At 35.4% G+C, this 22,405-nt stretch overlaps 1 protein-coding gene across 1 annotated transcript in view; it reads left to right on the top strand.

Annotated features, from left to right (window-relative positions):
• LOC135325119 (adhesion G-protein coupled receptor V1-like) overlaps positions 1-22,405 on the top strand; it is a 271,435-nt gene that overhangs the window by 71,586 nt on the left and 177,444 nt on the right. The window contains exons 44-67 of the mRNA XM_064502689.1: positions 805-980; positions 1,715-1,839; positions 2,978-3,144; positions 3,224-3,367; positions 3,622-3,729; positions 4,217-4,469; positions 5,151-5,273; positions 5,480-5,702; positions 6,166-6,370; positions 7,325-7,471; positions 8,829-9,084; positions 10,537-10,745; positions 11,420-11,596; positions 12,139-12,321; positions 13,086-13,265; positions 13,922-14,086; positions 15,428-15,545; positions 16,133-16,256; positions 17,423-17,561; positions 17,702-17,887; positions 18,203-18,435; positions 19,832-19,980; positions 21,223-21,424; positions 21,945-22,164. Of these exons, the coding sequence (XP_064358759.1) occupies positions 805-980; positions 1,715-1,839; positions 2,978-3,144; positions 3,224-3,367; positions 3,622-3,729; positions 4,217-4,469; positions 5,151-5,273; positions 5,480-5,702; positions 6,166-6,370; positions 7,325-7,471; positions 8,829-9,084; positions 10,537-10,745; positions 11,420-11,596; positions 12,139-12,321; positions 13,086-13,265; positions 13,922-14,086; positions 15,428-15,545; positions 16,133-16,256; positions 17,423-17,561; positions 17,702-17,887; positions 18,203-18,435; positions 19,832-19,980; positions 21,223-21,424; positions 21,945-22,164 (4,212 nt within the window). The remainder of the gene's footprint in view (positions 1-804; positions 981-1,714; positions 1,840-2,977; positions 3,145-3,223; positions 3,368-3,621; positions 3,730-4,216; positions 4,470-5,150; positions 5,274-5,479; positions 5,703-6,165; positions 6,371-7,324; positions 7,472-8,828; positions 9,085-10,536; positions 10,746-11,419; positions 11,597-12,138; positions 12,322-13,085; positions 13,266-13,921; positions 14,087-15,427; positions 15,546-16,132; positions 16,257-17,422; positions 17,562-17,701; positions 17,888-18,202; positions 18,436-19,831; positions 19,981-21,222; positions 21,425-21,944; positions 22,165-22,405) is intronic.

The raw sequence follows: 22,405 nt of genomic DNA, 5'->3' as shown, positions 1-22,405 counted from the left end.
ATGCATCATTACTACCTTTACATTCTCAGTAGCAAAGCTATATGTACCTCCTAACTTTTGCTTGTTCAGGTAGTGGAAAGGATGACAGTGAGGCTCAAATGAAAGTGAAAGCATTGACCTCTGTCTAGATTATTCTCTGCTAATTTGACACCACCTTGAGAGGATCCTGTTCTCATCCAGAATGGTGCAGGAGAGGAATGAAGCAACAAGAGCAAAGACAGTTTTGTTATTTCAAATATCCCTCTATTCTGGCTACCATCCTTACCTATTTTATCTATTTTAAATGTTCTACAGCAATGGGCATAGCTGCTATTTCTTAAAGTCCCTATTTTTTCTTTCTTCCAAGCACCAATAGTGGGATTACCCTGTTGCCCTGGTACTAGTTTAGTTGCAATACCAACTTAACTGACCTGCATTAGGATATCATATAGCCATGTGATGACTATGAGCTACAAATGAATGTATGGAATAAGTGAAGATCAGAAGCATGGGAAAAAAAGAATGAAAAACTATAAAATTGCAGAGGGTCAGAGGATGAGAACAGGAAAGAAAAGAGAAGAAAAAAATGTTCATCTTACTCTTGCGCAAATGAAGACCATCAGAATGACTTTAGAATGGTCCTTTAGCTTGAACCCTCCTTGCCTCGGTTCTGTTCTGTCTTCTCCAATTTCAATAACTGCTATTTTCCGTCTGTGCTATGCAAGGCCTTACAGTGCAACAATAGAAACGTAGCATCGTATGATAGAGTTGGTGCATTATTAGCTGTCATATTTCACTGACTTTGTGTACTTGTTTTATTATTAGACACTGCACATTTCTGCGATACTAGATGAAGAACCAGAAATGGATGAGCAATTTGTTGTCACCCTGTTCAATCCAACTGGGGGAGCCAGACTAGGCACAAGAGTGGAAACTATGATCACCATATTACAGAACCAAGCTCCACTAGGACTTTTCAGCATCTATCCAGTCACAAATAGGTACTGTACATTGATTCAGTTGGAAGGAGATAGTTTTTCATATTCAGTAGAGATGGTATTTCTCTACAACTTTGTTTTCAATTAATCCTTTTAAAGAAACAGGTATGCAGCAACCCAGTTTTAAAACATTTGTAAGTTTAAAATGTGCAGTGTCTATCATACACCATTGATGCCCAATAAAATAATAGAAAAGGACTTAAAAATAGAGCATTCTTCATCAGAATTATCAATTTCTTTAAGTTTTTTTTCCATAATGCAATATTTCATTTGTGTCAAAATATTCCACAAATAGTAATCCATGTTTAGAGCTCCAAGCCTCAGATCAGTGCCCCGGGAGTCATACTTACAGTTTTTTTTGTTTCTAACCTTCAGTCAAATATACTTTCACTGAAGGCGGCCGTTTTTCAGAAGCAAATGAACCATATGGAATGACATTTTCAAAAATTCTTCAGGCTAAAGCATACATATGACGTGTTTAATTTTCAGGTTGCTTAAAGATTTTGTTGAATTGCTGATAATTTTGCCAGAGTCTTGCAGTAAGGATCACTGGACAACCTTGATGAATATAGTTATTAGTCCATCAGATAGTGAAACTAATTATTGATATTTTCTTTTTATTTCTGTTGTATATTTTACAGCTGGGGTTGTACTATAAAAATCTTTAGTTTTATTACAGCAGTTTGTACACTGTAAAAAATTCATTTTTTCCTTATTTTCACAATTCTCATATTTAGGACAAATTTCCTCGTAATTGAAGAAGCCAACACTACAGTTTATTTGAAAGTTTCACGGAGTAATGGTCTCAACACATCTGTGAGTGTTGAGTGGGAGACGTTGTCAGATACTGCGTTTGGCATCAGTAAGTTCATTTTATAAAAAGTCCACTGCTTTTGCCAAAGTGTAGGTATTAACGGACTAGCCAAACAAACAGAAGATGGAATTTTGGAATGTAAATTCGTGTATTCAGACCTGATCAAATTAACATTTCTCTGAGCATGTCAAGATTCAGTAGATAGAAGAGCTTAGCTGTTTAAGTCATCTTGTCATCAGCCATTTCTGACAGAGTTTCAATAATCTCCATTGCCCTTCTTGCCACTTATATGAACTTTATTGTAACTAGACTTTTCTTTAATAAAGTATGTTCTTGTAATTTTGGATTTTTCTGACACAGTATATAAGACATGTTTCACAAAAACCCAGCATAGCCTTGTTCTGCAAAACTGCCGCTACACATAGTTAGTTCTATGGTATCTCCCAGCGTGCCTACTAATATGCATCTGTGAGGGTCTCAGACTGTAGTTGCATGAGCACTTTAATCTGGTCTAAATTAGCATTGTGAACAAAGGAAGCCATCCTTCCACCTCTGTCCCCCTGTTCCCATTTCCATGCTAAACATTTTTTGTTCTGGTACAGATACATGTGTAGCTGCACACTGATTCAGGTTGAAACTAACAGGGCAGGAAAGGAAATGCTTGATTTTGAACATGAATCAATACCCTGTCTGGCTCTGGAGCTGGTCTAACCTATATATGGGATTGGGAGTTTAGCTTTACTCTTGCAGTTTAGTTTTGACAACACAGTGCTTTTTTACTGTGAGCCAATCAAACAGTTCAGGCAGTTCTAAGAATCTCAGTGTTATGACTGCCTGTTGTGGTGGAGGGGAGGAAGGGAACAAACAAATATGTAATCTTGTAATTTCTTTGCCACTTTTTTACTACTTGTTTTCTAGCTAATTTTCTCCCTAGCTAAATTCCAAAGTGAATCATTATGAATCATACTCAGATTGCCTATGCAACATCCGTGTGTGCTTGTAATGGATGAAAAATACATTTATTGCTTAACTCTCATACTCTTTACACTTTTACCAAGTGCTGAGAGAGAATTTCAACACTTCTGATATCAGGTCCAAATTTGGCAGGTAAATCGTGAAAATGGGGTTGGAAAAGACCTCAAGAGTAAGCTAATAGTAAGTAGTATTTTCTTTTACTATATTGCAGGGGGTGGTATCAGTGTGCTGTCTGTCTTACAAAGTTTTGTGGAAGAGTCAGCATCTACTTGGTGTTTCTTTACATCAGGAGAAATCCTATATGGTGTTCTGTTGCGTACACCTCCAGCTAGCTTTTCTACTGTCTACCAATGGAAGGGAGTATTTGTTCCTGTTGAGGTAAATGTTTGTACCTAAACAGCAGACTTGCTTGTTAGTAAGGATTTTAAAATATAGTCCTTTTTTATTCTCCTCTCAGAATTTCAGTATATGGAATCCTAGAAGGTGTGTGGCATTCCAAATCAATGCCTCTCCCTACCTTGTGATAAGTCATGGAGGAGGCAAACAAGGAACTTCCAACAACAGTGTGTATGCATTCATGCCTGGACGCAGACTGTTGTGGGTAAATCTATTTTACTTAGAAAATCATAAAATAGTACATAACTTTAATGGCTAAGTTTGTCACAGCTGGTTGTTTACTGTGTTTTCATATTTACTATTTTTGTGGGGGTTAACCTGGGAAGTAGGGGAGAAGAAATTGTGGAACAATCAAGCCATAGAACATTTTCTAAAAATGGATCATAAATTATATTAATCTTATGTAAACAAACTATTAAGTGATTTACAATCACTCCTTTTCTTATATTTCCCTCACAGATACAAACTCTCTTTGTTCTGTATACCAGGGATGTAAAACATTTTGCTGTGGAGGAAGAAGACTATTTGATTATTGCAAGTCATTCAACCCATTCCGGTTCCATCCAGGTTGGAGTGCACTTTTGTCTTCTCTGACTTTGATGTGGGTAGTTTGTTTAGTTTTGAGTTCAAGAAATGAAAGGATAATAAATCTGTAAGCATGTATTTTTGACAGTTTACTTTTGTTCGTATTATGAATTTATAGGAGTGAAAATTTCAGACTTGTTTAAATTTACCAGTAGTCTCCACGTGAACAAATTATTTGCATCTGGTTTGCTATTAATCCTATTGTTGTTTCTGCTTTGAAATTCAGCTCGTAAAACAGCTGTAGGAACAGAAATATCTTCTGAGCATAATTTGTCTGAAGAGTGAACATAGCTGCTCATAGGAATGTAGTTTCCCTTACAAGTTCTCATACCTTAATGTAGAGACTGTCTTAGAATTGAGAAGTTCAGTTCAGTATAAATCTTTTCAGTTTTTCAGCATGACATCTAATTATGGTCTCTTGGTACCAATTATAGGAACCTATAAAGAAGAGATTTTTGTGTTTCCATAGGTTTTCCAGTGGAATAAAGACATCTTTGTGTTGCATCATCAACTTCCACTCTATGGAGCTCTGAACATAGCCTTGTTTCCTAGAGGAGGCTTTCTGTACCTATTAGTTGCTTTGTCAAATACCAGCCAGAACACCCTCTTGTACCAGTGGTTAAATAATGAGTTTAGGAAACTTCACGAAGTACCAGCAAATGATATAAAACATATGGAGGCCTGGATTTCTGGATCAGACATCTATTTAATTATTGTGAAAGGTACTTAGCAGAAAACAAAAACTGACTTTGTTAAATATATGCTGATTTGTTTGATGGTAAAGCCACGTGTAATAAAGGAATTTAAATAGGGATTGAAGTATTACTGGGGAGTGGCAATTCTCTCATAAGAATCTTATCAAAGTAAACTGCTTTTTTGTGATAAAATACAACTGTTGCATTCATTCTCAAATACTTATGCAGCAAATGAAGTATTTTCCCAGGAAGAGTAGGAAATAACAGCTCTGTTCTTCTAGCTACTGACTGTACCCTTTCTAAGCTTTTCCGAGCTTTGTGCCATGCAGAGATCATTGGTCAGCCCAGTTCATGTATTTTTTTATTACGAGTATGATATTTTAGGCGTTGTTTTCTGAATGTATTCCTATGTCTTTTGAAAAATCTGTGTTGCAGCCTGTGTTTTTCTTTGCAATTGGTTGTTATCTTATGGTAATCTTAATGTTCTTATATGTGAATGAATACAAAAAAGCCCATAAATGGTATCAGTGGATGAATCTTACCATGGTGATTAGTCACGCTATGGAGTTATGTACCAAATAAAAAAGAAAATATGGTAATTGGACTTCCTTTGTAGTTAAAGCTGTCTAACTTTTGTATGGCCACCAGTGTGTGATTTAACTACCAGTCAAAAAATGTTTAAGTTTTGTCTTTTTTGCTGCTTTGCAGAATCTGGAAATTCATCTGAAATTTTTATCTGGGAGACAGGGCAGTCTACCTTCAGACACTTTCAGTCTCTTCCATTCCAAGCTGTAAAAAATATTCATGTATTCATGCCACCTTCAGGTTTAGGTAAGACTTAAATGACAATGTTGTTTGTTCAAAACCTAGTTTATTGCACTGAAATTGCAGAAATAAATGCATATGAAAAATGAACACATATACCAGACTTTAGAAGTTACTGTAATCAGTGTGCTCCCAAGGGCATTTCTGGCATTACAAAGGCAATTCTAAAATATGCCACTGAAATTTTCTTTTTTCTTCTTTGCTTAATGTAGTTCATGTCGTACTAGCTGGTAGGGATACAACAGCACTGTATGCTTGGAACTCAGAAGTAAGCCAGTTCTCTGTACTTCTGGAGGCGCCATATGCTGATCATATCACTTCAGTTACTGCAAGATCTCTGAACTCTAGCAAGAGCCTAATTGCTCTGACTGTTGAATCCTACTCCCAAATTTATGAGCTGGCGATGATCTCCAACCAGTCAGATTTTATACCTAGGTAGGTTTTTTGTTTTATTTAACTTGTCTCACAGCTCTTGCATTTCTTTTCCTGTGACACTGTTTTTGTTATAGTGGAGAGCACAATATACTTATGTGCATGGTGTGCTTATTAACACTCAAGAGAGTTTTTCACAGAACAGATTTAAAATAACCTGAAGTAAGACAGCCTTACACCTGACTTTAAAGCATGGCAATAGAGGACTTGTAGTTTATCTTTGTTTTTTAAGCTTTTATTTAGGATAAATTAGATTACTTTCATAATTAATTTCAGTTACTCTATGATCTATTGTTATTTTGTTTTTTAAAAGAAAAAGCAAACTCTAAACCTGAATTACTTCCTGAGCCACAGAAACAATAATTCAAACTCTGAAAATGCTCTGTAAATTTACGACAGAGCTTTCAAAGATTATTGATCACTATCCTCAATTTCTAGTTATTTGATGTATGTGTTTTTATGCTAGTTCAGGTGAATTGATATTTGAGCCTGGGGACCTGGAAGTTGTAGTAGCGGTCAATATCCTTGATGATGTTATTCCAGAGGAGGAAGAAAGCTTCAGAGTGTGGTTGAAAAACCCTAAAGGAGGTGCAGAGATTGGTGCTCATGGTTTTGTTAACATAATTATTCCATCCAATGACAATGCCTATGGAGTCATTGCATTTGCTCAGGTAAAAATTCTACGCTAAAGCATTAAAATATATGTACCATTTCTGAAGAATGGAAAACTAATGTACTGAAACTGTAAACTAGAGAATATGACAGGATTGTTTTTCCGAAGTTCTGTGTCAACCTGAGATAGCAGCTTTTTAACACCTATTTAGCATTGCTGTATGTGATTATCATTTCCACAGTGTATTTCTTTTGTGAGATTTTTGTAATCCCTTTACATTTAGATTAACACATTAGTTTATCAACCTTGTTTTACAACAAAGCGCTCAGTTCTCAGATGCTGTATATATCATCATAGAGATCAGTCACTATGGTTTGTTAATTGAAGGAATTAGGTAAATGAATCTGAAGATTCTTTTCTCCTGAAAAATATACTGATTTGGTTATGTAATGGATTGAGACGGTTTGCTAGGACAAAATCATTTCTTCAGAGAGAACGTCAGATTGAAGGTAGTATTTGGAGTGGTTAATTCTTAAATCATCAAACACAGTAGAAATCATCCAGACAGGGCTGTAGTAAATCCATACTAAAGATATAAAACATAGAAAATTCTTCACTGAAATGAAACATTGCATCTGTACTTGGCGTGAAGAGGATGAATAACAGAAAAGTAGCAGCAGTAAAAATACAGAAGTTCCATTTGTTTGTCATCTGCTTAATGAAGTATGGGCATAAAATATTGTTCTAAAAAGGAAAAAATGCTTTGTCTTTTTGCTTTAGATAAGAGACCTGACATTTTAATATTTTGTCTCCATGATACCTAGGAGTATTGAATACCTCTGAAAATTAGGTCATTTAAACTTAATGAGCAAATGTGTATTTGGGTGTTTCATGGTAGAACAACATATTTATGTCTGATGTCACTGGCCCACTTCAAATCCTGAGATCCCTAAAGAATTGTTATGTATAAAATAAAATAATTTTGTGGTCCTGCCACTTTTATCTTTTCTAGAGTTCTTTATTTAAGCAAGTTGAAGAAATGGAACAAGACAACTTAATCACCTTGAATGTTGAACGTTTAATAGGAACATATGGACGAGTGACAGTAGAGTGGATAGCCAGCGGGAGCATTAGTGATATATTTCCAGCTTCAGGAATGGTATGTAATAATATCACTGATATTAGTGAAGCGTTGATTGTAAATATCTTGCACAATAGATGCAGATGTACTAGAGGAGAAGGATAATACCTGTTATATTTCCTCACTCTCCTATTAATTCCTGCGTCCTGATCTTCTCTTATGGATCTGGCAGTTCTCAGTTCTGGCTGATGCATGATACCACAGCATCACTCTTGCTTTTCCAGAGCCAGATGTTGCAACACTGTCCTAGACGCACTAGAAAGGTGCATCTACAATGTTCTGTTCCTCTGTTCCTTTCTTCCTGCTGTGGGATCCGGATACTATGTCAAATAATGGGCATAGGTGGCAATTTAGGCATGCTTGCTCTTCTTCCTGCCTGTATCTATACACTTGAGAGATTCAGTGACCAAGAAAGTATCACAAGCCCCGATTTAGCCTTTTTCTGAGGCTCTGCAGATGTCCAACAATGTTAAAATCCGGGTTTCGTATTAGCTAAATCTTTTGATATGCTTTAGGACCAATATATTCTTGGTTCTTCAAGTCAACTGTCTCCACCTTGTGGTCATTTATTGAAAATACAAAGCCTTTTGGCCCCTGAGACTATAAAGCTACAGTACAAACCATTGCTGTGGGGAAATAAGGGACAAAAGATTACAGAAATAAAATTAATTAATTGCATTTGGAAATAATGGAACTGAAGTAAAATAATAATACAGAAAATTCAATTTAAACATAGGGAAAAAACTTTACTAAAAAGGGTAGTCAAACACTGAAACAGGTGGCTCAGAGAGGTTGTGAAGTCTCCATCCTTGGAGATACTCAGAACCCAATTGGACATGGTCTTGGGCTAGGACCTGCTCTAGCTGACCCTGCTTGAGCAGGAGGGGCTGAACCAGATGATCTCCAGAGGTTCCTTCCAACCTGAACCATTCTGTGATAATGAAGGCGTGTAATCATTTTGAAATGACTGAGCTGTTTTGCCTAAACTTAGAGTGCAGTTGTTACAAAGGAGTTTCAAAAGTTGAATGCCTTTTTTTCACGCAGATAGATATTGTTGGCTTGATTATAACAAATACCTTCTCAACTGAGTACTCAGTGTCTCTGATAATTGTGCTTCTGATTGAGAATTTGTTTCTTGCTGTGTGACCAGCCCTTCAGATCATTTTGCCACATTTAAATATCTTACCTTTTTTGCGATGTGGCTCTTTTTTGTGTCCTGTTTCTCTGAATTCTTTTTTTCTGTATTGCTTTGTATACTTTTTAATGTTCTCTTGATATTTTTTTTCTATTGACAGAGTTTTACCAAAAAAAAAAAAAAAAAATTTGGTACACCAGAAGAAATTTTACTTTTTTGTGTGTGTGTCTAAACCTTTAGATTACATTTTCAGAAGGTCAAGCCCTGTCCACCATCACCCTGACAATTCTTGCAGACAGTGTTGCAGAGCTTTCAGAGACCGTGGATATCACACTCACTCACGTTACTACTGTGGGTATTCAGGATACCATGAGAGGAGCTATCATAGATCCTAGAAGGGCAAGAGCGGTACTTACCATTTTACCCAGTGATTCTCCACATGGTGTAATTGGCTGGCATGCAGAGTCTCTCTTTGTTAAAGTCATGGAGCCAGAAGGTAAGTCTGATTTTTGTCTCTTAAGAACAAATACATGTGTTTTTTCGAAGTCAGCATTGTTGAAGTTACGGTATTGGTTATGTGATTGTCTTAATAAGTGGCATTTTTCTTTAAAAGCTCTGCAGCAGAAATAGCCTTAAAAATACCTAACTGCGCCCTTTTGTTACATATGTTTTGTATGCACTATTTCACATTGCATGTATCAAGTTTATCTAGTCATTCTTGTTTAGGGTTTTGGTTATTAAAATTTTGACTTCTTGTGTTGCATTTCAGTCGTAAATAAAATCCTCTAATTTAGATTAAAAGCCAAATCTGCCCACTTAATGCATTTAATATACTGTTGGAAATAAGTTTACATAAAACACATTTTTCTCATGAATTGGGTCAAAAAATGAAGGACATTGTTCTGTGTGATGGGGAAGGAAGGAAGCAGAGCAAGAGTGAATTACGTTTTAAGAAAAGTGATTTTTTTTATTTACATTTTGTACATTTTCTATCAGACTATTGTTACAGTTAAAACCTCCTAACCAGTTCTATTTTAAAGCCAATTAGTGTTGCCTATTTTTGCACCTGAAAGTATTGGAAAGGGATTCTCCTGGTTCCTTGCGTGTGCGCGCACGCGCACACACACACACACACACACACACACACACACACACACACACACAAAATATAATATATTTTATATGCTGAAGTTTAGGATTCAAGGCACATTCTTAGGTTTCACTTGTTATATAGTTTATTTTCTTAGCTTTAAGTGTAGTATTTTTAATGAATTATACAGGAGCAAGGTGCTAACTATGAAGTATTATCTGATAAATACAAACGGCACAAGCTGCTCTGAAGTACAGAGCCTATTACTTTTTATTTGTTATTTCTCCAGCTGTAAACCTAGTGCCTTTAGCCAAATGCGGTGTTTGGCTGTTTATTGGGAAAAAAAAATGTGAAACTAGTTTCCCAAAAGAGATGTGAGTTGTACTGATACAAGTGAATCTCATTTTCTTCAAAATTTTCTTCTTTTTGTGTTAGGATTAATAGTGATTTCAGAGGCATATAAAGGCCAGGCAAAATAGTGAAACAGGAGTTTGGAGCAGGGGTGGGGGCAGGGAGGAGGGGAAAATGAATGCAAATATGGATGTTGAAGTAAAAGTTTTATGTAGCAAATATTTAAACTATAAAAATTCAGTATTCTATTGTTCCTCTAGATTCTATTTTAAAATTCTTTCCAGTTGTACACATTGTGTGTATATTCACACCACTTGTGTGTGCTCATTAGCTAGAGACGTTGAATCATGCAGGTATAGTATGTTTGTGCTTGTGTTGCTAAACATAATTAAAGTGTGCTCTAGACAGCAGTTCCAGTGCACTTAGCTGAGCTGGAAAGCCATCAGGGCAAGATTGAAACAATCATGTCTTGCTTTTCTTCCCCCCCCCCCCCCCCCCTTTTTACAGGACAGTTAAATTCAACTACTGTTGCTTTACAAATTGTTCGAGAACAAGGATTTGTCGGAGATATTGCAGTTCAGTTGAGCACCATGCCTAATTTTGAACTCCCTCTCTCCAACCAAGCAACAGAGAATGAGGATTATGTAATAGAAAAGAAAACAATCATTATGGCAGAAAACACAACAATAGCTTCTGTCACAGTCACTATTTTTCCTGTGAGTAGTCTAACAGCAGCTTTAGTTATTAATATCACTAAGGGAAAGGGACACAGATTGGAAGGATTCTTGCCTCACTGGATTGTTGTCAATTAAATAGAATTGCATCCATCTATCTCAAAATAATTACTGGGAATGAACCAGATATTTTGCTTTGTTTTCATTCCAAAATTAATATATAAAAATGAAAAAAAAAGAATTATAGGTCTCTTAGGTGTCTATTGGTTCTTCAACTTGTAGTTTTTTTACAGAGAGCCTATTTTACTTTACCTGCCTCTTAAGAGATTTGTTTGGTAGTTTGGGAAACATTAATTTTTCACAAAAAGTATGTGTATTCTTTGAAAATATTCAGAATAGAGGTATTACTTTTCAAGTTTCTGGCTTAGTTTCTAAAATCTGGCCAGCTTTTCTGTAGAAAGGAGAAACAATGGGCAGCCAGCAAGAATTATTTCTGTTCTTACAGATTTTGAATATGACTGCCAACTTCAGTTCCCTAAATTCAGCAGAGGTTCTTTCTTTTACCTTTCATATGATGTGAGGCAAAGAATTGGTAATATAATCCCAAGTGCTGGGAATTTTTGAACAGTAAGCAATGTGCAAATAGTTATCTTTCTCCATGTATTATAATGTAAGTTTTATAAAGGAAGTGACATGTAAAAAAGTATTTTTTGCAGGATAATATTCCAGAATTACAGGAAGGATTTATAATCAATATTACTGATGCACAACTGGTAGAGTCTTCTCCTACTGGAGGTCAGCCAAATATGAAGAGGCTTGGGCTAGAAATAGCTGAAATAACAATTGAAGAGAATGATGACCCCAGAGGAATATTTAGTTTCAGTGTTAAAAAGGTAAGACTGAATGAAAAATATTTAAAGCTGCATTCCAGCATGAGAGTCTGTATTTTCAGACCACATTTTGTGGTCTGAATAATTGTATTATAATAGGTTTTATAAGATGAAATTGTTCCAGATAAATAGGCCAGATACTAGACCAAAAAAATCCTGTGTAGAAATTTTTTCACAGTTAATATATGGAGTTCATTATGGAGCTGAAAGTGCTTAAATCATAGAGTCATACCATAATCCAAGTTGAAGGGGACCTCAGGAGGTCATCTAATCCAACCTTTGTTCAAAGCAGGGTCATTGCTGAATTCAGACCAATTTACAAGTGGTTATTATGCATTTATTCTTACCCGAAGGTCAAAATCAAATGAACAGCTTGACTGATATGATATTCATAGCCTGTCTTGTTCTAAATAGTTTATGCAAGAGGCTAAACATGCTGATAATGTAAAACTCTACAGATTTTGTTGCTTTTAAACATTTCAGTGTCAACTTTTAGCAGAAAAATATTTGCTGTGACACTCAGCAGTTTCTTACTGAATTTTCAGGATGCAAGTGGAGCTGTTCCTGCTTATGAGGTACCACCACCACAGAATATACTGAAACTTCCAGTTGTTCGACAGGCTGGGAGCTTTGGGTTAGTAACTCTGTTTTGGGAAGCTACTCATTCAACTGCAAGCTTTGAAGACTTTACACCAACATTTGGAAACCTTACATTTGCAGATGGGCAGGTATGCTCTTGCTGAAAGTATAACTTTCTCTGGGTTACCATCTTAGTGTTTCTCTGATTTTTCCTCCAGTAGAATTTGCATCCGTTCATTGAGCACCTTTTCCATATGGAAGACGTTTCCTGCTTTATGTGCATAAATGATACTGCTGACTTCAGTGCTCTAACATGTATCTTCAGTGCTCTAACATGTATAACCAAAATGTTCATAAGTGTTGACCGGGTAGGGACATATGCCTTTGCTACCTCTGCCAGTGAAGACATAATTTTTTTTGCCTGTTAGGTTGAAAATGTGTAACATGTTTTATATGAACTCGCACAATGAACCTGTAGGTTTCTCTAGCTATATTCTATGTAATGTTTAAAATTTCATGTTGTATCTGAAAATACTAAGTGTATACGTTAAGGAGTCTTGATTTCAAATGATCAAAACTGTTTTTTCATGAACATAAAAGGATATACTTTGTAAGCACAATTTTGGTTAAAATACAATATTATCCAGCTGTACATTTTACTGAATATCAAAGCAGAGCAATCAGCTGTTTTTAACATGCAAGATTTGCCATAGATATACTTAAAAACACTCTTGAAATTTTATCTTATTATAAACATACAAGTGCATGAAGAAATAAGTATGAGTAGCAATGTGTATTTGTCTATTATTAAATAAAATTTGTATATTTTAATTTAACATTTTTTCAGGCAATTCAGAGAATATTATAAATAAAGCATGGTTGTACTTAAAAAAATTTTTTTTTTTTTTTACAGGCCACAGGAGAAATAGAAATTACAATCATAGATGACAGTGAAGTTGAATTCCTTGAGATATTCAAGATTGCCCTAATGAGGGTAACTGGTGGTGCAAGACTTGGGAATGAAACCCTGGTAACTGTTGCTATTCCACCAAATGATTCCCCCGTTGGAGTATTTGGATTTGAAGAAAAGAGCGTGAGTATGCTTGGGACTGTACTCTCTTCTGCAAAAGCAGGATAATGTCTTTGTGTCACTAACACATAGCTGCTTTTGGTAAGCCTTCCTTGCAGTAGAACTCATGATTTTTTTTTCCACTGACAGGCATGCTTGTACTTGTTTTCATCTAGATATGTAGCTGGTAGTATCAATGAAAGTCCTGCGGCATAGATTTAGGTTTTTGCATGAGTGGATTAATTTAATCCAATATGATAAGAATTCAAGACATCCCAGGTAGAATTTGTGGTGCTCTGTTGAATGTTAAAAAGGTTTTGTAATAATCTGTATTACTGAAACAAAAGCTTGGAAAAAAAAATTACAGAAGAAATCTTATCTTAGTTGTCAGTGAATGATTCGCTGCTCTGCATTTTGCTGGTGCTGTGCTGGTGTTGTGACTCATTGTCTGCAATTGTTTTGAATCATAGGACATACAAAAATAACTCGTGTGACTAATCTTTTTTAGCAGAATTCAACACTTTCCTTACATCTATTATCTTCCTGTTGATTTTCACTCTTGTCCTTATTTTACATTTTTTTGATAATGTTCTCTTTTTTTGAAGTCAGTTTTTATAGCAACATAATGTATTGATGCCTTTTACTGCTGTTCCTACCTCCTCCTCCTCTTTCTTCATTAGGTGACAGTGAAAGAACCTCAGACACCTGATGACACTGCTGCAACTGTATTGCTCACTGTAAGTCGGAGTCAAGGAGGACAAGGAGCAGTTCGAGTGATATGGATTGTTGAAGAGGCAGCCAAATATGATCTGACTCCTCTGAATGGTACTCTTCATTTCAATGAGGTATTTCTAATATTACAGTAAATGATTTCGTCATCTTAAATTTACAGATATTTTTTCTTCTTTTGTGTATTTGCATGGTTTTGTTATCAGTTTCTAAAAGTAGTGGTTTAGTAAGTACTGTACCATTAGCAAAAGGCCATTTTGAACTGGTGGAGTTGGCAATATGCAGTGTTTTTTTCAAACAGAAAAGGAAAGCTGATGTTCTCTCTTTAAATCAGTATAATGTCATCGTCAGGAAAATAGGCTCTTTAGATCCAGATTGTTTTTTTAATTAAGAAAGAGGAGCACAAACATACTGAATATGAAGAATAATTACAGAAAAGGTTATTCTATTGCATTTATCTTACCAATGCCTGAGGAAAAACAACACTGAAGGGATGAGAAAGATAAAATAAATAGTAGATCACCCAAGTGACTGTCAAATTGGACAGTGCTGTTTGACTGTACTCTGTGTTTCATGACAGGCTAAAACTCTGAAATAGGAGTTGAAATGTTGAGTATCGTCAAGCTATTGTTATTAATCTTAATCATTTGTCTACTACAGGCTACTTGAAATGCTGAATAAAGTTAAAGCTTAATCTATTTTGTCTATGCAAAGCTGCTTTACATCAGATAAATAGGCATACCTGTTGTCTCTTTTAATCAGCTGAAATATGTATTTTTTGCAAGTCTACTAGTATCTGGCACAGTATTGGTGTCATTGTACTAGCCTGTTTCTCCTGATGGGCCTAGAAATAGACTTTTATTCCTCAAATTCTTATATACATGCATATAGGTGTGTGTATGTGTATGTAGAGAGAGGGAGAGAGAGAACAAGAACTTTTAAGGAAGGTTGAATGTATAGCTAATTTTTTCCCCCTGTTTTCTTATTTTAAGCATTTGCTACTCGCCACTGTCAAAAATGTGGACTAGACAGGAATTTTCTCTGATCCCATATATCTAATCTTAATAACGTTCTTCCATAGAATCGACATAGTCCATCAAATATGCACTGTCTGATGGAAAAGACTTCATACAGAAAGTTTTCTCTGGGTTTAAAACTTTGTTGTAAACACAGTTTTAAAATTATTTCAATTATTACTCAGGTAAAAATAGCCAGTTTTGGGGGCAGTGCGGTGGGGTGCAATATTTGATAGGCAATTTTTCTTCTTTATTAATCTGCAAAAAACCTTTTCAGCTAACCAGAAATTTCTTATTTGAAAGAAGTCAGATTACAAAATAGATCAGCGTATGCATGCTTAACACTTAAGTTGTTTAAAAAAACCCTTTCTTGCACAGTATTGTATTTTGCTTTATTTTACTTGATGTATATGTGTTTTCTGGTATTTTTACATGGTGCAGACTGAATCCCAGAAGTTGATTGTTTTACATGCAGTACAAGATGGTATATTGGAGGGGAACGAAACATTTACAATTCAGCTCGTCTCTACTGGTGATGCAGAGATCTCTCCTGTAAATGGTAAAAATTTTCATTCATTACGTTCTGTTTTGGGGCATTTTGCATGAGAATTTGAGAAAGTTTGTTCATATTACTTGAATCTGCAGTACTTGTGTATGTGGCATGTAGCTAGTTGATAGCGGTTTGAACTATCAGTCCTTCCTAAATTGTTTACCTTTCTCAAGAAATCAAGAAGAATTATGGGTCATAATTTTTCATTCTAAATTAATTGTTGCCATAGACTTTTATGTTCAGGTGTTTAAAAAAAACCCTTCAGATGTAGATACTAAAAATTGTGCATAAAGAACTCGTAACAAAAAGAAACAAAATACAGAATGAGGTTCAGACTTGTAAGAAACATAGGACAATTTTGTTCTATGACCTTCCAGGGTGATCACCTAGTCCAAAATCCTGCTCAAGGCACAGGAAACTTCACAGTTAGGTCAAGTTGCCTGGGGCTTGTCCACTCCAATTCTGAGTATCTCCAAGGATGGGGATTGCACAGGCTTTCTGGGCAAAGAGTGCTTAACCACTCACATCACAAAAATTTTCAGAAGTTACCTCTCAAGATTGTTCATTTACCATGAGAACCTCTCTTCTCTTCCTAGGTCTGGCAACCATCATTATTGTGGGGGATGAAGGAGCTTCTGGGATGGTTGGGATAGCTCATTCTTCCACGCATGTTCTGATTGGAGAACCTTCAGGAAGTTATAATGGAACTGCTCTTATTAGGTAAGCACATCACTGTTTTTTCTAAAGAAAGGGCAACAGTCTTTTCAGAATTTTCAGAAATTGAGACTCCACATTTGTCATGCCTTTCCTGAGTGCTTCATTTACTAATCACTTCTAAAAATCAAAACTATTTTTAACAGCAAACAGGGCAAAATACGCAAACTATGTTTAAAACCAGTTCATAGTATTGCGGAGCCTTGAATATTTCTCTCAGAGTCTTTGAACTATTTACAACATGAATACATTAAAGGAAAGATGATTTTAATAAAAGGAGACGGGAAAGGGGAATCAATGACATTTCAAGATTATCTGCTTTTCAAGACTGGTTCCTGAATAAGTACTATTACAAAACTGTGTGTCAGTATTTTGCTATGATGGTTAACAAAACCAAAGTGGGAACTGGGTTTTTAGTTGAAACAAGATACAATTATATCACTGCACTCAGTCAACTGACAGCAAGATCCCAGGATGAAGGTGTTACTATGTCTTTTCAGAGCGTTGAGAATAGGAAAAGAAAGCTCTCCTGTGTGCCCCCAGATGTAAGCAGCAGAATGTTTTGCTCTAAGAAGCACAAAATGCAAGCTGATGCTTTGTGCGGCAGTAGTTGTGCCAATATATCATACTAAGCAAAGCCAATTTTTTGCTATGCCTTACAGTTCACCAAGATTCAAGTCATGAGTAGGATTTGGCTTCAGGTTTTTAAAGCAGCAGCAAATAGAACATTTCCCAAACGATCTCATACTAGTATTCTAGCATCTTTGTGCTTTAAAAAGCAAATTGCCTCTGGGCGCTACCTCTCAGTCCCCTTTTGCAACTGGTTTGCATTGGTACCTCCTGAAAAGCAGAATGGAAGCAAGAGAGCTCAAAATTCAGCCCCCACCTTCAGGCTACTGGTGCAAAGAAACTGTGAAGCATGCTCCTTAAAGATAATTGCTCAAGATGGCTCCCAACACAGGGGAATCAAACAGAGCTGCAAAAACATTATTGCTCTGAAGAGTAAATTTTACAGATCTTAATAGTGACCTACTGTATTAAAATTCAAGCTTCACAACGCTGATAGCATTTCTTTCAGGCACAATAATACAGCAGCATACTGGTTGTCTCTACCATAGATACTAAATGTTAAAGATAGAAAATAAAATCTGTGTTTGTCTTCTTACTTGCAGCCTGGTACGTGGTCCAGGGATTTTTGGTGAGGTCAAAGTATATTGGAATATAACACCTCCTCATTATAAAGAATTTGCTGAGGTATCGGGAACCTTGACAATGCGAGACAGGCAGTCTGCAGCTGTTGTTCTAATACAGGTACATGAGAGATTTTACAGCATTAGCTATTTCCAGTGCTTCCTTTTGTTTGGGTAGTATCTTGGTTAGAAATTAATTATACAGCTCTCTCTGAAAATGGTTTAAATCCTTTTAGCTTTCATTGGTTTTTTTTTCCCTAGGCTGTAGATGATAACCATCCTGAGGAGAAGCATTACTACCAGTTTCAACTAACTGGAATCAGTGGTGGAGGACTCATAAATGAATCTAGTAGCACAGCAAATATTACCATGGCTGCTAGTGACTTTCCATATGGACAGTTTACGTTTTCACGGGAACTACTGCAAACAACAGAAGAAGAAAAATGGGTATTAGATTGAAATTCTTCCATGTGTAAAATACTCTTGGTAGCTTTATGCTTAACTTCAGAAAAAGATTAAAGCTAAGGTTTATTCAGCATTTATCATAGTACAGTCTCCAGAACTGCTGTCTGAGGCTTCTGGAGTTTATTAATACTCTGGGAAGGAATGTCATCTACTAAGTTGTATATAGTCTGTGCTTAACATCGCAAATTATTGTTACCTGTCAGACCTGTTGAAAAGATGCCTGTAGAATGGTCTCCTAAAAGCAACTGTAACAGAGAAATGAAATCATTTTTAAAGAAAATGTCTTCTCTCCCTTAGGTTAACATCACTGTTGTACGTGCTAGTGGATGTTATGGCAAAGTGCGTCTGTGGTTGCAGATAATAAATGGCACTGCTGAGGAGGGAATTGATTTCACTCCCACAGTAAGGGAGGTGTTGTTTGAACCAGATGAGGAAAATAAAATGATTTTGATTGAAATTCATGATGATGACTTTCCTGAAGGTCCTGAAGACTTTTTAGTGACAATAACCAAAGTGGAACTGCAAGGAAGGTAAATATAAAACTTCCAATAGAGTGGAAGGTTGATTACAAGCCAAACAACATATTATATATGGAATCTGACCTAACTGCAATGAAGTTCCTGTTTGATTCCTGCTCTGTTTTACTAGAAAATTTCATGAGACAGCTATAATAGTGATCATGATAAGAAATTAATGTATGGGGAACCCACTTCTCTTAACATATTAATATAAACATTTTGCTGATTAAGATTCATTTAAGGTAAAAATTTGTACATTACATACACTTCATGAAGTGTATGTGCTTTTGCGTTGTTAATAGTGCAAACACAAATGTTGGCAAGATTTTATATTCAAAAAGATAAGTATATTCTGTGATAAGTAAAATATGTTATTTAGTTGGGATATGTTTATGAAGTTAGAAATGCTACAGATGCTTTAGAAATACCAGAAAGAATGCTTTATACCAAAAGAGACAACAATGCTGAAATTACAACACTAACTCAGGCAAATATAACAGTATTGGAGTTTTTGGCACTGCATTATAGATACATCCGCATTCAGTTCCTTTTTACTTACTAGAAATAGTTAGCTGCTGTTTAGTAGACTGCTACAATCTGTCAGAAATATAAATGAATTGGAAACAATATTATCTAAAATAAATCACCAGAGGTGGTGTGTCTCACTAAACTGGAATTCTTACTGTGGTAAATCAGAATGTAGGAACATTAAAATAAATCTTACAAAATTGCATGATGATTTTGCATTTCTCAATAAGTTGACATTTTTAGGAGCTTTTGGAATTTTAAGTCACTGTACTGAACTTCTTTGGCATGGTACTAAATTGTTTATAACTCTAACCCTGTAGTTATTTTCATAAATATCTCCTGCAAAAAGTTCTATTAAACATTTGTGTTAACAGAGACTATATTAGGAAAGATTATCACAACCTTGGATTCCAAAACAGATGTACAAACACAAGTCATTATGATAACCGAGTCACACATCAGCAAGGGGATCCACCTTGGCAAACAATCTCCAGTTATTTAAGTCTTTGCTGATTCAAGATTTTAAGACTTCTTTCTGACAGCACAGTCTCATTAATGGACAGGGTTTCATTATTAATGGACAGTTTATCATCTTTGCTTGGAGTATGACCTCATTAATAATCTCCTTGAGTTTGTCAAGTTGCATGAAAGTCAAATAAGAAAGACAAAATGGCATAGAAAAAGTGAAAGATACACATTTGGGGGGAATAAGATACTACTTTTCCATATGTATTAATTTGAAAAAGTGTGGCTGAAAGGTCTATAGTGATAACTGTCAGAATATATAAGTATTTGTAGCAATGTAAAGATTGTCATACATGCATCTTAATACTTCCACAAAAACAGTTAAATTTTTTTTTCTTTTTTATGTTCTTGCAAGTGGATTTGATTTTGCCATAAAAGAAAATGGACTACGGGTGGATCAACCCCCTGTGGTAGGAAATATCTCCACAGTACGAGTCGTCATAGCAAAGAGTGACAATGCAGAAGGCGTCATAGAATTTGATCCTCAGTATGTCATTCTACAGGGTAAGTTCACTTTAATTTTCATGGCAATTTAAAGGCTAAGCCTGTGGCTAAGGCATAAATTTTTGAGTTGTCTTTCAACATCTATCCTGAGTTCTGGTGCAAACTATATAAGCATCTGCAAATAAGTTCTTCAGCATTTTTTCTTCATACTTTCAGCCACTGTAAAAATAGTAAAAGCACAGTTGTGCAATATTTTATTTACTCATGTACCTGGAGCAGTTACACTGGGGGGAGGGCAGGAAGAAAGAGCACTACTTTTTTCATTGTCTGTCATGATGAGAACAGAATTAGTTTTTTATGACTCAGTACATTCTATGGAAGAATTCTAAAATTGTGTCTGGAACATATAACAGCAATGCTGAAACAACTTTGATATTGCTAGGTGGAAAGTACTATAGGAAAGTGTAACCATTCCTTCGTTTTTATATTTCTTTGTGTATATTATCATTATAAAATTTAAAAGTATAGTGTAACCTGATATGTATGTGTAATAACAAAAATTGAAACCTACCTATTTTCCCTTGGAGGCAGTAGAAAAAAAAGAAGAAATAAATTTGGCCAGCAGTAATAATTTCATTCTTTGTTAGCCTTCTGCCTGATTTACTTAGGTCCACTTAAGGTAGCTCTTAAATATTTCTTGCAGTCTTAAGCTATTTCCAAATGGAGGTAGCTTGGCTGCTTACTTAAATGTTTAAAAACTATCTGGAATTTTGTTGATCTGTCATATTGATTAGTCTTTTACCTAATCTTGAAGACTTGCTTTTACAGAATCTTTGAAGGTAAAATTAGTTGTCATAGTATCATACAGCACACTAAAATATAATCATCTTTTAAGGGTATGGTAGACATTCATGCAAATGAGGTATGCACATAGGGTAAAATAATTTTTCCTGTTTGTTTTTTTCCTATTTCAGATTCATTTGTTAGAAAGTTTTTACATTAACCATTGATTTTAAAAATTTGAACGGGAAAAAGGAGAGGAAAAGCTAAAAGCATAAACCACAACTTTTCTCTGTGATTAAAGGAAGTGTATATAACTGTACTACAAGGAAAAAATCTGCTTGCTTGAATTAAAATGGTGTTAGACATGGGGTATCCACTTTTAAAAAGCAGCACTCTCAATTGTTTCAGAAAATCCTAGATTTATTGATACAAATGGGGTTCATTACACAATCCATTATATTTTGAATCTATATTTGGGATAAAATATTTGCAATAGGTTGTTCTCAATTATTCCTGCAGTGGAAGAGGATGCTGGAGTGATCATGATTCCTGTTGTAAGAAAGCTTGGAACTTACGGCTTCGTAACAGCTGATTTTCTGTCTCGAAATATTTCTGCACTTCCCAATGGTGTTGACTATTTCATCCATAACAACTCTGTCGTTTTTCATCATGGTCAGAACCAGACTTTTATCTATATCTCTATTATAGATGATGAAGAAAGGTAATTGATTTTTCAGATGTTTACTCACTAATTTACTTTTGAGTAATCTTATTTTAGCCTGTGTTCTATACCTATGTGTAGAATTGGAATTGAGGACAAATTGCTGCAGTGGTTAAAAAAAAAAAAAAAATTGCCTCACTTTAACAGGAAAAAAACCCCAAAACTTATTATTTAAATTTCGTAGGTCATGCAAAACCAAGACATTTTTCTTATCAGATTATCAGAAATATTAGGTGTTATTAATATTGCCATGAGTAATAAAATATTTTGCACCATATTCTTTCTTTTAAAAAAGGTAGGATAGATAGGATGGATAGAATATAGGATATTACTTTTATTTCAGATATTACCATCCTAACAAATGAAAGGAACCTTCAATTGTATGTTTACAGAGCTGTTTTCTGTATATCTTTAAGCTATGAATAAACAGGATCAATTAGGTATATGGATGAATTTTTAAGAATAGTTTCAAGTAGTTTTTCTTAAAATTCTGAGAATCTCCTTGCCTTTTTTGGTACAGTGAATTTGCTGAGCAATTTGAAATCCAGCTGACAGGAGCCACTGGTGGAGCAGTCCTTGGGCTCTACCTGGTGAGCCAGGTCACTATTGCTAAAAGTGATTTCCCCCATGGTATTGTCCGTTTCCTCAACCAAAGCCGAATTATTCTTCCCAACCCTGATACATCCATGACAATGTCCCTGGTGCTGGAAAGAACTGGAAGATTGCTAGGAGACATACAGGTAGGCCCTGGCTGTAGAAGATTTTGAATGCTTTCCAGTAACTACTTCAAAAAGCTACTGCATTATCCTTCAAAAGCCTCTTTGTGACTTATTTCTGAAAGGATGATTGCAGCTTTTCATTAAGCTTCTTTGCATATAGTTGCAGTATAACAGCAAATACCGTTACCTTTGTTGTTTTATCTTTCTGCCCCTGTTTTCCTCCTATCATATATCATGGTCTCATGTGCTTTGTTTTAAATTA

The sequence above is a fragment of the Dromaius novaehollandiae genome, chromosome Z (genome assembly GCF_036370855.1).
Source record: "Dromaius novaehollandiae isolate bDroNov1 chromosome Z, bDroNov1.hap1, whole genome shotgun sequence".
Taxonomy (NCBI): Eukaryota; Metazoa; Chordata; class Aves; order Casuariiformes; family Dromaiidae; genus Dromaius; species Dromaius novaehollandiae.
Note: the sequence above shows the minus strand (reverse complement) of the source record. Positions and strands in the feature narration are given on the sequence as shown.